This window comes from Microtus pennsylvanicus, chromosome 3 (genome assembly GCF_037038515.1).
Source record: "Microtus pennsylvanicus isolate mMicPen1 chromosome 3, mMicPen1.hap1, whole genome shotgun sequence".
In the NCBI taxonomy this organism is placed as follows: Eukaryota; Metazoa; Chordata; class Mammalia; order Rodentia; family Cricetidae; genus Microtus; species Microtus pennsylvanicus.
In genome coordinates, this window is record NC_134581.1 from 348,867 (window position 1) to 365,891 (window position 17,025).

At 38.3% G+C, this 17,025-nt stretch overlaps 1 protein-coding gene across 3 annotated transcripts; it reads right to left on the bottom strand.

The window, feature by feature from the left end:
* Positions 1-1,457: 1,457 nt before the first annotated feature.
* Ccr3 (C-C motif chemokine receptor 3) lies at positions 1,458-16,358 on the bottom strand. 3 transcript variants are annotated; one of them, XM_075964010.1, is made up of 2 exons: positions 16,330-16,358; positions 1,458-4,439 (listed from the first exon to the last, which is right to left on the bottom strand). In XM_075964010.1, exon 2 carries the CDS (start codon positions 4,427-4,429, stop codon positions 3,350-3,352), a length of 1,080 nt encoding a protein of 359 aa, XP_075820125.1. In that variant the 5' UTR covers positions 4,430-4,439; positions 16,330-16,358; the 3' UTR covers positions 1,458-3,349. The 3 variants fall into 3 exon arrangements, with proteins under 3 accessions (XP_075820125.1, XP_075820124.1, XP_075820126.1); XM_075964009.1 differs by lacking the exon at positions 16,330-16,358 and adding an exon at positions 15,015-15,283; XM_075964011.1 differs by lacking the exon at positions 16,330-16,358 and adding an exon at positions 14,890-14,989.
* Between the last annotated feature and the right edge of the window lie 667 nt (positions 16,359-17,025).

Consider the following 17,025-nt stretch of genomic DNA (forward strand, 5'->3'; position numbering starts at 1 on the left):
TTCCTCTTAAAGACAGTCAGTGGTAATGATTTTATAAGTCTCCTATAGGAGATGGCATGGCATGTACATCTACAAGTAGTGTGTGTGTGTGTGTGTGTGTGTGTGTGTGTGTGTGTGTCCATATGGTCCCCAGAACATCACTATTGAAAGTCAGACCTTTAGGAAGTTAGGTCTAATAGGATATCTTTTGGTCATTCAAAGTATACCACCAAAAGAAATTGTGGGACCCAGTAATCTTCTTGGCTTATAGTAAGTACAAGTAATTCTCTCCAACACATGCTCTCCACTCTTACCAAAGATCTGAAATTTAAAGATCATACATGTGGAGATCCCAGGCATGAGCTCAATTTTCCTCTTATGTTTATAAATTACTGCAGATATTTCACTGTAGCAATGCAAAGCTGAACGGTACAGTTTTTTGTTTTGTTGTTTTTCACACATAGATTTCACCTAGTGTTTTGATTCTTCATTCTATCTGTTTGTCAGATTCTCCTCATGGTGTTTCTCACACTTGTTACCATGTGCTATTCTTACCTTTCCTCCATTTTTGACTCACTTCCTAACTTATCTCTTTGGGTAGTTTTGGGGTTTCCAACTCATCTTTTATGTATTGTCATATCTTCTTAACAAAGAATTGAGTGTTTTATCCCCATCAGACACACTCTTTATTAGCCTTTCTTGCCTTCTTAGCAAAGCTTGAGATACTTTGACTGAAATTCATGGCCCATCCTGATCTTCTCATTCCATATTTCTGCCCACTCATGATGTGCCCTTACCCTCTTCCCACTGAATTGAGTGAGCATTCTGCCAATCCTTGTTTAAATCTTTCCAAATCCTTTTTGCTCTGCACAGAACTGTTCAGAAGTTCCTTCTTCCATAAAGTCATTCTTTACTCAAGTTACAACCAAAAATGATCTGTCCCTTTCTGACCTAGGCATAGCATCAAGTGTCTACCCCTTTGCATAGATTACTTTGTTCCTATCTTATTTATCCTATTTGACTGAGGTCTACTGAGGTCCAGGTTGATGCTTTTTCATACACACTGGATTCCTTACTTAACCCAAAGCGTTTTTTTAACATCCCATCCCTGTAACTTAATATAGAGGTGTTAGGAGAACAACTAACAGGTTTATGTCATATTGTATACATCTTTTTTAGAAAAAGGTAAACTGTTGCACTAATTTTTCTTTTTCTTTTTAAATATTTATTTATTTTTTATGTATACAGTATTCTGTCTGTGTGTATGTCTGCAGGCCAGAAGAGGGCACCAGACCTCATTACAGATGGTTGTGAGCCACCATGTGGTTGCTGGGAATTGAACTCAGAACCTTTGGAAGAGCAGGCAATACTCTTAACCACTGAGCCATCTCTCTAGCCCCACTAATTTTTCTTGAACAAATATGTAGTTACCCCAGACAGGGACCAAATCATAGAGCAAATAAATGATTCCACCAAAGTTAAGATTAGCAAATTAATGAGTTTATTGAACATACTTATAGAGCATTATTGAGAGTACACTTTAAAGAGTGAGGGTTATCCCAAACAGCTATATCATCACAAAGTTTCATCTCATCATGAATGATGACCTCATGGAACTCCATAATTATATATATTTAGCATCTCCCAAGACCATGTGCAAGTTGGAGCAAGAGAGAGTAATGGTTGAAATCCAAGAGGAGTGTCTTGTGACTGTGGATTCCTTCCTACGATGGAGTATCAGTATCTCCAATAGCATCACTATTAAGCAATCTACTTCAAAATAATTATGAAATTACACCCAGTAGAAAAGTCTCATATTACAAGTTAAGGAAAACCATAAAACTTACTTTCCCAAAAAGCTATAAACAGGGAAAAAGGAATGAAAAAAAGAGACCTGAACCATATCCACTCTGTTTTTCTTCCTCACTCATTTTTGTGTCTCTGTTTCTAGTTCAGGGTGCTAAATACAGACACTCAAGCAAAGCTCAACTGAATAAAACTAATAGGCTAGAAGTTCTTACTACACTAACGAGTTTCAGATGGACTAGCCTATCATATAGGCTGATCATTATGGCAGATGACCATGTAAACGGCTCATATATCCCTCCCATAGCACTTGTGAAATCCTCAGGACAGTTGTCACATCTCTGAATGCATCATAGTTACAACAATTCTAAAAATGTGGTCATTTGACAAGTATCATGACCATCACCTGGGAACCTGTTGTTGATGCTCAAGTCTCTCTTCAAACATGAATCATAAGCTCATGGGTGTTATGGGTGTACATATGAATCCAGAGAGCACCTCCTGAAATTTCTAGATTCTCTTGTGCCAGAATAATGAATCTAACCAGGAACATATAGATAATGATAGTAATAGATAGATAAAAGATAAAAAGATGTTCCTGAGATCTATAGAAGAGGACTAATGATCTGGAAAAAGACAGACATTCAAAAGCACTGTACTATCTGAATTCTGATTATTCATAGGTTATTTGCATAGCACCAACTTTCCCCTGTGTAATATCATGAACTTTTCTTGTATTTGATCTTCTTGGTATGTGAGGCCAGGTGAAAAAGGATTTTTCTTCCAACTTAATGTATTTGTTACTTTTGATGCCTATCTCCAAATCTCTACTCTTCTTCTACAATTGGAATTATATATTCATGGATTAAAATACCCTCCAGGTACTTATGATGTCAAGTTTAGAGGAATTGAACTAGAGTACCACACCTGGACTCCTCAATACGTATGGCTCCAATGTGAAATTGACATTTAGGAGGACAATGTGTTCCTTCCAGAATGTTCTCAGTCACTAATGAAAAATATGATCACCTGACATGAATAGGAATTCATTTGACTTTTAAGAATAATTAAACAAGATACAACATCCAGTCTTCTGCAAGAGTAATTGTCCTTACACAAATAATAATGATAACTAAGAGAAAAATCATTCAAGAGAAAAAGAAACTACTTACATTAGGGAATAAAGTAAATGCATTTTGTGAAATATTTCACTGATGTCAAAAGATGGGTAAAGTAGAAGTTTAAATTTTTTAAACCTACCTACTGATGCTAAATAGAGTATTTAACACTTATGTAAATCAGAATATATGCAACTCTTCAAAGACTCAAGAATAGCTATTGTTTTCACGTTTGATGAATTGTCAAATGGCCAGCACATGACCTCTGGTCATGACCACAGGGTACATGAAGATATACTGAAGTCACTATGTGTGCTTTAAGGTCTTTGAGATCATCAGTGCTACATGGACAGTACAAATGATTGAATTAAAGATCATTGTGATTGACTTCATGTGTTTGCTTCATTCCCCAGTTCATATAATCTGGGCAAGTTTTCTCTGCCCAACTAAAACACCACAGAGATTTCTTGCTCCCCAGTTGATGGGGAAATAGAACTGGTTCTTTCCATTTTCTCACCAGGAAGGAATGGAATATATTTCCCCAGGTAGATTGCCACGTGTCGGTGGAAAAAAAGCCAAAGGTGTTTCCGGAACCTCTCGCCAACAAAGGCATAGATGATTGGGTTGATACAGCAGTGGGTGTAGGCAATCACCTCAGTCACCTGCATGGCCAGGTCCAGGTGTTTGCTCTGTTGACAGCTGTTCTCCAAAAATGTGTTGTGAAAAGCATGGAGAAGAAGAACCAGGTTGTACGGGGTCCAAAAAATAAAAAAGACTATCATGACAACAAAAATAAGCCGGATGGCCTTGTGCTTTTTTTTATTGGGGCATCTCAGCAGAGTTTTAATGATTCCTGAGTAGCAGATAACCATAATGAGGAGAGGGAGAGCTAGACCAAAGATATTCATTCTCAAAGCATGGAAACGCTTCCAGCTGTCTTCTTCACCGTCTGGGTAATGGGGACCGCAGAAATGTTCTCCATCGTTGCCTTGGGACTCATAGAAGATAAATTCAGGGAATGCGGCCAGCCCTGCCAGTCCCCAGGTGATGATGCTGGTGATGGTAGCAAAAGTCACAGTCCGGGTTCTCAGGGCAAACACAGCATGAACAATGGCCAGGTACCTATCAATTGTCAGCAGGATGATGAAAAAGATCTCACTGTACAAGGCAAGGTAATAAAACCCAGAGATCACTTTACACATGTGATGGCCAAAACCCCATTCATTCCACATAACATAATGAATCCAGAATGGAACAGTGAAGAGAAAGAGCAGGTCAGAAATTGCCAAGTTGAGCAGGTAGATATTAGCCATAATTTGGAGCTTCCTGTACTTTATGAGGATCAACACAACCACCATGTTGCCTAGGAGGCCAATGATGAATACCAGGGAGTACAGTGGAGGTAGGAGCCATGACCCCAGCTCCTTGATGCTGACTTTTTCACAGGGTGTTGCCAACTCATAATCATAGGGTGTGGTCTCAAAGCTTTCAGCCATGCTCTCGGTTTTATTTATGTGGAATGCCATTCACTGGTCTCTGTAATAGAAAAAAATTTAAAAAATAACTGTGTGAAACATACCAGTTGATTATTCAATTAAGAAACTCATGTTAAAACTTGTTTAGTATATATTTTAAAATATTTATATTTATATCTGAAATGATCCTAGTAGGGATCAGGATGAGAAATTCTGCAGTTCTCAAAGTCATCATGATTCATGATAGAAAAGGAAACAGAAATGCTGTGGCTGGTGGCAAAGAATGGGAATATAATTTCTGAAAGTAATTGAAGGAGGAAATTCAAAGTTTTGAACAGAGGAATGAAAAGAATAATAATTATATGACCCATTCATGCATGTAATTATTATTACTACTGAATATTTTAACATATTTAAAATTTTTTATTTTATATATTATGACTTTCAAAATCACTACCTTCATATAAATTGCAAAATGTTTATGGTATTACTAATGATAACCACTTTTCTTGGGTCTTTTGATTAACATGTCCAAAACACTTAATGGGGAAACTGATACTTACTGAATCAGTTATTTATCTGAAATTTTCTAGTAAGTGATGGAGGAAGGTCATTGGTTAATTAAATAAAGAAACTGCTTGCCCTGATAGGTTAGAACATAGGTGGGTGGAGTAAACAGAACAGAATGCTGGGAGGAAGAGGAAGTGAGCTCAGAGATGCCATGCTCCCCTCTCCTGGGCAGATGCGATAGCTCTGCTCTCTGAGACAGACGCGATCGATGAAGCTCTGACCCAGGATGGACGTAGGCTAGAATCTTTCCTGGTAAGACTAATGCTACACAGATTATTAGAGATGGGTTGATCGGGATATGAGAATTAGCCTGTAAGGGCTAGAATTAATGGGCCAATCAGTATTTAAAAGAATACAGTGTCCGTGTAATTATTTTGAGGCATAAGCTAGCAGGCGGCTGGGGTGCTGGGGATGCAGCCCCGCCACTCCTACTACAAGTAAGGAAGTATAAAAGTTTGATAGAGTTTTAGTTTCTCTCCATTATACATAATATATATGTGATATATATTATATATACAATCCTCTTGTCAGTAATTTAATGTAGTCATTTTAAGTTTAGCTATTGATGATTTAGCTATTCTTATTATGATTATTGAGCATTGAAATAAGTATAATTTAAGCAGCATTTTCCTCAGTGGCTCTCTTTTCTCTGGCTCCTGGTGGTATTAAGGTAAGCAATGATATTCCAAGAGCTTCTCTTTCACTAAAGAGATGGTGAGCTAGTGGGTATAGGAAGGGGATTGTCTAAAACAACTTATCTTATCTGTCACCAGACAAAGGTTCTAGGGTGATATTCAAGGTAGTCATCAGTCTGACTATGGGAAAAGGCCAGTTCAGGCACCCTCTCCTCCACTGCCCAGGGTCCTAGCCGAGGACATCCCCATGGATTCCTGGGAACCCCTCCAGAGCCAAGCCTCTTGCCAACCCTAAAATGGCTCCCTTAATTAAGATATCTTCTTCCCCGTTCCAATATCCGCCCTTCCTCCATCTCAGCCATCCCAATCCCCCAAGCTCTCCCCTATCCTTTCCTTCTCCCTTCTCTCTCCCCTTCTCCTCTCACCCCCCATGCTCCCAACTTTTGCCTGGCAACCTTGTCTGCTTCCAATTTCCAGGAGGATCTATATATGTTTTTCTTTGGGTTCACCTTATTACTTAGCTTCTCTGGGATCATGAACTATAGGCTCAATGTCCTTTGTTTATGGCTAGAATCCACTAATGAGTGAGTACATACCATATTCATATTTTTGGGTCTGAGTTATCTCACTCACGATAGTGTTTTCTATTCCCATCCATTTGCATGCAAAATTCAAGATGTCATTGTTGTTTTGTTTTGTTTTGTTTTTCCGCTGAGTAGTATTCTAATGTGTAGATGTGCCACACTTTCTACAGAAACCAACATCAGAGCATAGGACTGAGCTCCCAAGGTACAGTTGAAGAGCAGAAGGAGGGAGAATATGACCAAAGAAGTTAGGATCGTGAGGGGTTGTCCACTCAGTGAGACAGTGTGCCTGAGCTAATGGGAGCTCACCAAAGCCAGCTGGACTGGGACTGAATGAGCATGGGATCAAACTCGACCCTCTGAATGTGGTTGACAATTGGGGCAGAGTGAGGTGCCAATGATAATGGCACTGGGATTTGTCTCTACTGCATGTACTGGCTTTTTTGGGATCTTAGCCTATTTGGATGCATACCTTCCTAAGCCTAGATGGAGGAGGGGAGGGCCTTGGACTTCCCACAGGGCAGGGTACCTTGCCCTATCTCAGGACTGGAGGGGGAGGACGGGAGGGAGGTGGGAGGAGGGGAGGAAGTGGAAATTTTGAATGGTATTATTTACAAAGTAATAAAAAAATTTTAAAAATAAAAAACAAAAAAAACTAAAACAAACTTATTTTTTTAGATCAGAAGCTGGAGGACCAGTGCTTGCCTTCCTACAGACTCCAGCAGAAAAGAAAAAAAAAAAAGCAGACAAGCAGAAATCTCATGAATGACAATAAATCTATGCTGCATTTATTCACAGAGAGTCCCACTAATGTTTTCCTGGGTAAGAGGAAGGGAAAAGTGTGAGGGCATGAGTAAGTTGGAATGGTCACCTAGCTTACTTCTCTAAGGATGGTTTGGACAGATTGTCTTTCAATAAACCTGCTTGCTAGGTGAATAGTGATTTGGCCCCAGATTTACTGATAACTGATGTGTCTCACACTGGGAGCCAAAAACTCTCACTAGGAAAGGCCTCTTCCTTATTTAGGTATTACCTGGAAGACTCAAAAAGAAACTGCCACAAAATCAACTTGCTATTTCATTTTTCCCTGTCCAATCATATTTGTGTCTGAAGTCTGAAAGAAAGGTTCTTTTAGTTGAGAGGTGACAATATCTGAACAAATAAGTTTTGGAGTATCTCCAGACACCAGGAACACAACGAGAAATTCCAGGGCCTACAAATTACAATCTTTTGAAGATACTGTTTAGTTTTTGGAACCCATGGTTTTGTCATATGTTCTTTTAAATTATTCTTTAGAGCAAACTATTATCTTAAAATTAATTTATGTATTTTTTTTACTTTGCAAAGAAATGTTCTCATCTAAAATACATTCTCTCGTGCATTGAGTTTTGTATTTTCATAATTATTTATTGATTCCTCTCTGAATTGTTTTCTTTCCCTAATTTTAAGTTTTGAAGTAATGCTTTAAGAAATCTCCAAAGTAGACAGAATTATCTTTCAATAAAAGAATATATTTCATAACCATTAAAAACTGCTTTTCTATTAAAGTCACATTTTTAAATTTTTGCATGTGGAAATGCTTATATTAAGATGAATTTTAAGTTTTTAATAATCCCAATTTATAATAAAAGTACAGGAAGAAAGTAATTTTAAATTGTGTGCCATATATCAATAATTTAGCACTATAATCAGCTATATTTACTTATAGACCCAGATATATGTTCTTCTGGTAGAATTTATAATTCATATTTAGGAATGATAACTTTGCATCTTAATTTACTTAAAAATAACTCCTGTTTCATAACTTTATTTTAAATTACATGAAAAGTACATTTAAAAACCTTTACATTTAAATTTATCTAGTTTAGCCAGGCGGTGGTGGCACACGCCTTTAATCCCAGCACTCGGGAGGCAGAGGCAGGAGGATATCTGTGAGTTTGAGGCCAGCCTGGTCTACAAGAGCTAGTTCCAGGACAGGCTCAAAAGCTACAGAGAAACCCTGTCTCAAAAAAAATTTACCTAGTTTATTTACTTTTAACAACTATTTTAGACTTTTCTTGTAAACAGAGTATGCAAATATAGCCAGTACTTAATTTATTTCTTCACCAAAGGAGAACTCCAAAAGTTGATACACTTGACATATGGAAAATAATATATATTTTAAGTTAAATATCTAATAGGTAAATTCATTCAATCCAGACTGGCCTATTAGCCTAGGCAAAATATATGCTAATAATTTAAGGATATCTTTAGTGTTTTTCTTACTTGGAAATTTATTGGTCAAATGTATTTTTTATTTAAGTCACATGAATTATAAAGTGTTTGAGCTCATTTGCCAGTTTTAATTTATGTGCACAGGACTCACCTGCATCTGCCATGTGAACAACATGAAGTATAAACATGCCTCAGATGTAACAATCATGTGCACAAGCATATGAAAATTCACAAGATACATTTTTCTTTTTCAAACAAACTTATGTGTTATCATTTTATGTGTGTGTGCACTTTCATGACTTTATGTGTACTGCATATGTACAGGAACCTGAGGAGGTCAGAAGAGGACTTGAGATTCCCTGGAACTACTGTTACAGGTAGTGGTGACCTGCCACAAGGATGCTGGGAATCAAACCCAGGTCTTCTGCAAGAGCAACAAGCACTATTAAATGCCGATCCATATCTCCAGTCTCATAAAATATGTTGCAACATCAAAGATTTTAAGGATTTTAATGGATTTATCATCTGTCAGTTCTTCTGACTGTTGATCTGATTATTTGCTCCATAGATCTAAGCAAGTCTTTAGCTTTAATTGTGTTCTTCTAACGGTCTGGTTTTCAGCTGAAACAAAGTATCAATTGTATCTCACAAGTTGAGTTCACAATCTAAGCATAATTTTTAAATGCCTACTCTAAAATAATAATTAAAACATAGTACAGAAACTATATAAACCGCTCACCTAGAGATCTACTTCATTATCAAATACTGTAGATTTCTTTTTTTTTCTTGTTTATAAGTTGCCTTCAGCTTTTCTGTGAGTGATTTTTATTTCTGTGATTTTTTTTGCATTTAATACACTTAATTTATTTATTTTTATTTATTTATTTATTTATTAAAGATTTCTGCCTCCTCCCCGCCACCGCCTCCCATTTCCCTCCCCCTCCCCCGATCAAGTCCCCCTCCCTCATCAGCTAGAAGAGCAATCAGGGTTCCCTGACCTGTGTAGATTTCAACATGATTGTTATATTTTTTAAAAATTAGTTTGTAATTTGTTTGTTTACTTATGTAGTTCTGGAGACTGAATCCAAGACATTCAGTGTTAGGCAAATACCAAGACACAAAGATACATCCTCGATCCCATGTTAGGCTTCTACAGGACTGGCAACACAATAGGCTTCTTTGCACAGCATCTCTGTCCATACTGGCAGTATACTGTGCTATGGCATTGTAAAAGCTATGGAATCACTAAATGAACGAAATTTTTGGGTCCCTCACGATCCTATGGGACCACAGTTGCACATTCTGTCATCACCAATTAAAAAAAAATCAATGTTCCAGCCATGACTACATAGTTTGCGGGTTTTTAAAAACTAGTTTAATTATTTGCTTATTTTATTGATATTTTGCTTGCATGTATGTCTGTGTGAGATTGACAGGTCCCCTGGAGCTGGAGTTACAGACAGTTGTGGACTGCTATATGGTTGCCAGGAATTGAACCCAGGTCCTCTGGAAAAGCAACGGGTGCTCTTAAGTGCTGAGCCACCTCTCTAGCCCCAACTACATAGTTTGTTAAAGACCCTTGAAAACCATCCAATCCAAACGAAATTATCTTCCTCCAAGGAAAGAATAACTCTTCCATCCCTCTTATTTCTTTTTTTAAATTTATTATGCATACAATGTTCTGTTAACATATATACACCAGAAGAGGCACCAGATCTCATTATAGATGGTTGTGAGCCACTATGTGGTTGCTGGGAATTGAACTCAGGACCTCTGGAAGAGTAGCTAGTGCTCTTAACCTCTGAGCCATCTCTCCAGACCCCCACTTATTTCTTAAAAACAAGATGTAAATCATCCATGTGGAAAGAATATTATATACCTAAAAATTTTTTAATATTTTTGTACTCGAGAATGTAATGTTAAGGAGCTTTACACAAATTATTGAGCTCTGTGATCATTTAAAAAGTGTGATTAATAAAGGAACTACCATCCCTGACTTCAAACTCTATTACAGAGCTATAGTAATGAAAACAGTGTGGTATTAGCATAAAAACAGAGAAGTCAACCAATGGAATCGTATAGAAGACCCGGATTTTAACCCACAAACCTATGAACACCTCATTTTCGATAAAGGAGCTAAAAGTATACAATAGAAGAAAGAAAGCATCTTCAACAAATGGTGCTGGCACAACTGGATGTCAACCTGTAGAAGAATGAAAATAGACCCATATCTATCACCATGCACAAAACTCAAGTCCAAATGGATCAAAGACCTCAATATCAGTCCGAACACACTGAACCTGATAGAAGAGAAAGTGGGAAGTACCCTACAACATATGGGCACAGGCGATCGCTTCCTAGGTATAACCCCAGCAGCACAGACATTAAGGGCAACATTGAATAAATGGGACCTACTGAAACTGAGAAGCTTCTGTAAAGCAAAGGACACTGTCACTAAGACAAAAAGGCAACCCACTGACTGGGAGAAGATCTTCACCAACCCCGCAACAGACAAAGGTCTGATCTCCAAAATATATAGAGAACTCAAGAAACTAGACTTTAAAATGCTAATTAACCCAATTAAAAAATGGGGCACTAATCTGAACAGAGAATTCTCAAAAGAAGAAGTTCAAATGGCCAAAAGACACTTAAGGTCATGCTCAACCTCCTTAGTGATCAGGGAAATGCAAATCAAAACAACTTTGAGATATCATCTTACACCTGTCAGAATGACTAAAATCAAAAACACCAGTGACAGCATTTGCTGGAGAGGTGTTGGAGGAAGGGGTACCCTCATCCATTGCTGGTGGGAATGCAAACTTGTGCAACCACTTTGGAAATCAGTGTTTCGGTTTCTCAGGAAATTCGGGATCAACCTTCCCCTGGACCCAGCAATGCCACTCTTGGGAATATACCCAAGAGATGCCCGATCATATGACAAGGGCATTTGTTCAACTATGTTCATAGCAGCATTATTTGTAATAGCCAGAACCTGGAAACAACCTAGATGTCCTTCAATGGAAGAATGGATGAAGAAAGTGTGGAATATCTACACATTAGAGTACAATGCTGCGGTAAAAAGCAATGACTTCTCGAATTTTGCATGCAAATGAATGGAAATAGAAAACACTATCCTGAGTGAGGTATCCCAGACCCAAAAAGATGAACATGGGATGTACTCACTCATAATTGGTTTCTAGCCATAAATAAAGGTCATTGAGTCTATAATTGGATATCCTAAAGAAGCTAAATAAGAAGGTGAACCCCCCCAAAAAACATATAGCTATCCTCCTGGTTAGGGGAAGTAGACAAGATTGCCGGGCAAAAAATTGGGATCTTGGGGGTGGGATGGGAGGGGGGTAAGGGGAGATGGGGAGAGAAAAGTGAGAAGGAGAGGATGGGGAAACGGGATGATTGGGATAAAGGAAGGTTGGATAGGGGAGCAGGGAAGCACATATCTTAATTAAGGGAGCCATCTTAGGGTTGGCAAGAGACTTGAACCTAGAGGGGCTCCTAGGTGCCCAGGGCGATGTCTCCAGTTAGTTCCTGGGGCAGCTGAGGATAGGGAACCTGAAATGACCCTATCCTATAGCCATACTGATGAATATCTTGCCTATTACCATAGAACCTTCATCTGTCGATGGATGGAGATAGAGACAGAGACCCACACTGGAGCACTGGACTGAGCTCCCAAGGTCCCAATGAGGAGCAGAAGGAGGGAGAATATGAGCAAAGGAGTCAGGACCACAAGGGGTGCACCCACCCACGCAGACAATGGGGCTGATCTATTGGGAGCTCATCAAGGCCAGCTGGACTGTGACTGAAAAAGCATAGGATAAAACCGGACTCTCTGAATATGGCGGACAATGAGGGCTGCTGAGAAGCCAAGGACAATGGCACTTGGTTTTGATCCTACTTCCTGTTCTGGCTTTGTGGGAGCCTAGCCATTTTGGATGTTCACCTTCCTAGACCAGGATGGAGGGGGGAGGACTTTGGACTTTCCACAGGGCAGGGAACACTGACTGCTCTTCAGACTGGAGAGGGAGGGGGAGAGGAGGGGGGAAGGGGGAAAAGAGAGGGAGGAGGGAGAGGGAAATGGGAAGCTGGGAGGAGGCGTAAATATTTTTCTTTTCAATAAAAAAATAATTTAAAAAAGTGTGATTAGAGATAAAATTTTGCTCCCATACAGATAGATGTTTGTATCTATCTACAAACATGCTGCATGTCATATTAAAAATTAGAATCATAAGAACTATAGGCAATAGTGAGTTTCCTCATTTTTCTGGAAATTAAAGTTAGTAAGGGTCAAGAATTTTTGTTCAGTGTTGGGAATGGAATTCAGGGCATAGAACATGATAAGAACTCTACCACTGAGCTATATCCTTAGCCAAGATGAAGAATTATAGTTCATATTTCTAACTAAAACTTCAAAAAAAGTAATGGAAACAGGTTTGTACGTGGGTCAGGAAGATAAGTTACATTGTGGGTAAGGTAAATGGTGCAGTGTGAGGGTGTGGGGAGGGAATGAGAAAGCGAGAAAAGAGACAAGATGAAGGCATCTGCCAAGGACTTTTACCAACTTCATTCCTTAAGGATTAAGGTTGGCCATTGTCTTTTCATAGCAGGGGTTTCTAATATAGCTGATAGCTTTAATACAGACTGATGTTATTTAGGTGAACAAGATGGTCATGAAAAATATATTCTTATAGGGAAAAGATATCTGTGCTGCCAAAATAATGTCATCAGTATGACCAAACATTGCCAGTATATTTTGCTTTCTAAGCCCAAGTGTTTCTAGTAAGCATACTAAGAAACACTCTATGTGCCACGCACATTATAATTGACAGCACAATTATATTGCCTTGCAATTATATTGCACAAGATATTGTTTTCTGTTACTTAGATTCAACATGCTGATCTCTTATGGTTTAAAATGACTTAAAATATAATTTTTAGTGGTGTCAACATAGTGAGTAAATATTCATAATTAATTAATCATAATCTTTTTTTGTTTGTTTTTGTTTTTTTCAAGATAGTGTTTCTGTAGCTTTGGAGCCTCTCCTGAAACTAGCTGAAAGAAGTTGTTCCCAATTTGCCCTTTTATAAACAATACAGCAACAAACATCTCTGTCTGTTTTAAAACTTATTTTCCTAAGCTATATACCCAAGGCACATTTTCAAACTCTAATATTAGTGTCTCCAAAACTCTTGATGCATTTTGTCAAATTGCTTCCAGGAAACATGACAATTATAAATTCATAGCAGTGTAGATGGTGGTTCCAGTTTTTAAAAAGCATCTACTAACATGGAAAAGAACTAAAGTAAATTACTGAGCCAACCAAGTGGATATAGAGTTGTCTTATTGTTGTAATTACCATCTCATTAATTACTGAAGGATTTTTAAACTGTAATTATTAATAACTATATTTCCTTTCCTGTGCATTGACTGTTCTTAGTATATTCTACTGAGTATATTTTCTCCTTTCTCATTGAGTCATAGAGTGCCCACATTTCTTATGCCAGGAGAAATTACTCAGTGGCAGGTTTCAGTGTAACCATTATCATCTTCTGAAAGGGGTAAAATGATCCGCTAGCCCAGTGGTTCTCAACCTTGCTAATGCTGTCACCCTTTAATACAGTCCCTCATGTTGAGACCCGAACCATAGATTATTTTGTTGCTACTTCATAACTGTAATTTTCTACTGTTATGAATATAAATATCTTTAAATATCTACAAATACTATTGTAATATAAATATCTGATATGCAGGATGTCTGATACACAATTCCCAAAGGGGTTGCGACCCACAGGTTGAGAATCACTACTCTAGTCCCGATCTACTTACTGAAAGTCATTACCTTCTCTCAAAGCACCCACCAAAGCCATTTAACTTCTAACCTCAGCCAAATTAGGGTTTTTCAGAAGATTAAATGAGGTTGTTTTTGTCTCTACCCTCTTACAAAGATCTACAAACAACAGCCAGCCAACCTGATCCACACAGCAAGAAGACATTGAGGCAATCATCAACCAATCCATCTAGCAGCCTGACTTAGAGTGAATTTTCAATGAAAACTTTAACTATGAATTTAAATACAAAATTACTTTCTATACACACAAATACATGAATATATTACATGCTAATACACATGCATGCACACAATAGATTACATTTTTATGATGATCTTACAAGTCAGTATCGATAAACACTAACTACTAGGTGTAACAGTTTGGGAATGAGGCTATTCTCCATGGTTTATAATTTATAAGAAGTACAGGCTGGTAACAAATAATGTAGCATGAGTGGTCATAAAGTTCATGTTCAGATGAACACAACGGATAAGGGTGTCATATATAGGTGGGAGGTTGAAGGATAGGAAAGGGAGAAGCAAGAAGAAAATGGAAATATATTACAAAATCTTTTTTCACTCTACCTCACGTTACCTTTAAATCACTTTACACCACTCTCTTGGAAGCAAGAGGGCTTCTGGAATCCATTTCTTTCACCTACCTGGACTAATATATCCGTTTTTCCTTCTAGAGCTCTGACAACCTACATGAAAACATCTTCTAATAAAATGGTTATCGAATTTCAGTATTTCTCGTCCAGAAGAGAACAAAGAGCAGAAACGATACCTGATGATTTTCTGCTAAGCCTTTTATGAGTCCAGTAGTAGCTTAGGTCTCACTGATGGTAAGACGGAGATAACGTTCCATCACATACACGAGTCAGGTAGTAAATAACACAGCTTCCTGTTTTAAACAGGCTAGCTTCTCAGGTTTTGCAAGTTTTCAGAAAGATATCAACTTGTTACAGTTCTTCCTTTTTGTTATTTACTGAGCATACTCAGTTCTCAGTTGAGTTATCTGGGGATGGATATTGCTGACATTCAGCAGCTATCTTGCAGGCTCTTTACCCATTTGGCATTGCTCATTTTTGATGTGAGGTGGGGGTGACAACTTCTCATTAATTATTGCGTTGACCCATGGTCAGGCTGGCAGAAAAATGATATGGGAATTTCCCCTTAAGGAAAAGATGAGAACAGCAAATTTGCCCAACTGAAGATGATGAGGACAAAAACAGCAAAGGTTTTCACAATTCATGAAGACATGAGCTTACATTTCAGCTGTGGTTGCTTAGTTGCATGACCTCAGGACAATCACTGAGTCAGCCTTGCTGGACCCTAGTTTTCTCCTCTATAATTGCAACAGATATTTCTTTCCTAAAACTGCCATGAAGTCAATTAAGAAAAACTTAGTAGTTTCTATGTAAAGTGCAGAGTTCAAGCAATGTAAAGTTTAGGTTGAATTCCACTCTGACATAGCTTCCCAGGGCTGGGAATATATCTTCCCTATGTTTTGACATCCCCAGGGACCTAGTGAGATGCTGGACACCAGACACACTCATCTAATATTGATGGAAATAGTTCCAACTGTATGTTACAATCTCTGATACTTACTAATTGGACAGGTCAATGATTCACCAAGGGATTATTAGATATGCATAAGGGGAGGGGAAAGAAAGAGGAACAAAGAGGAAGAAAGAGACTAGAAATAAGAGAACTTAATTTTTACTATAAGGTACCTAGTGAGCTGTTGGATGTTTTAGACTTTTCTTATCTATGTGATAGAATACCTGACAGAAACCTCTTAAGAAATGAAGGATTTCTTCTGTCTCATAGTGGAGAAGTCACGGCAGAATTTACATTACCAATCAGGAGACAAAGCTGCAGCTGGAGCTAGAGGGAGATATGACCTTCCAGATCTACCTCTAGCCATCCACAGGTGCCACCTAGTCCCCAAAGTTCCACAACCTCCTAAAGCAGCATCACTAGCTAAAGACCGAGTGCTCAGAGAAATAAGCCTGTGAGTGACATTTTAGTGTTGCGGCGTAAACGAATGCAGACAGTTTGTAAAAATATATATGGTTTTAATGTAGAAATAGACTTACAGAACCACCGTTCCCGCGGAGACCAGGAAGTAGAAGAGACAGCTCGGAGCATGCTCGCCAAATTTATAGGCAGACATTAGCCCAAGGCGAATACGCCCCCTAAGGGGTGGGACTTATCCCTACATTTTAGATTCAAACTATAACTCAGGGACCAACATCTAATAAAATACCAAGAGATACAAGTAGTATTAAATAATAGCTAGACAGATATTTAACTATCTGTGATAGTTTCTTTTAACATAAACTTTTCAGAAACTAGAATCACTGAGTACGGTACATCAGTTGAAAAAAGTGTTCTTATTTCCTTAATTGATGTGGGAAGACCAACCCGAAGTGTGCTGAAACCTCCTGGTAGCAGCTCAGATATGTTAAAAGACCATGGAAGAAGCCATACTATTTGCCTTTGTTTTTTTGTTTTGTTTTGTTTTGTTTTTGTTTTTGTTTTTTTGGCTTTCCTTTCTTTCTGCTGAAGTAATTTACCCTGTTGCTGCTGCCCATATCAGGACCAGTTTTCCCAGGCTTCCCTCATGGACTAAGAGCCAATGGCTCTCCAGGACCCTTCCAGGTTTTGGTGCCAGAGTGAGACCTGTGGACTGAGCAGCTAACAGGTTGATGACGTCTCCAGCATTGAGACAGCACCGTTGAACTACTCTAACAGCTGCGGATTCTTTCACTGATATTAGAATCAGCATACAT

What these genes read in the sequence shown, in the direction of transcription:
- Ccr3 (XM_075964010.1), bottom strand. Translation starts at nt 4,429, where the DNA reads ATGGCATTCCACATAAATAAAACCGAGAGCATGGCTGAAAGCTTTGAG.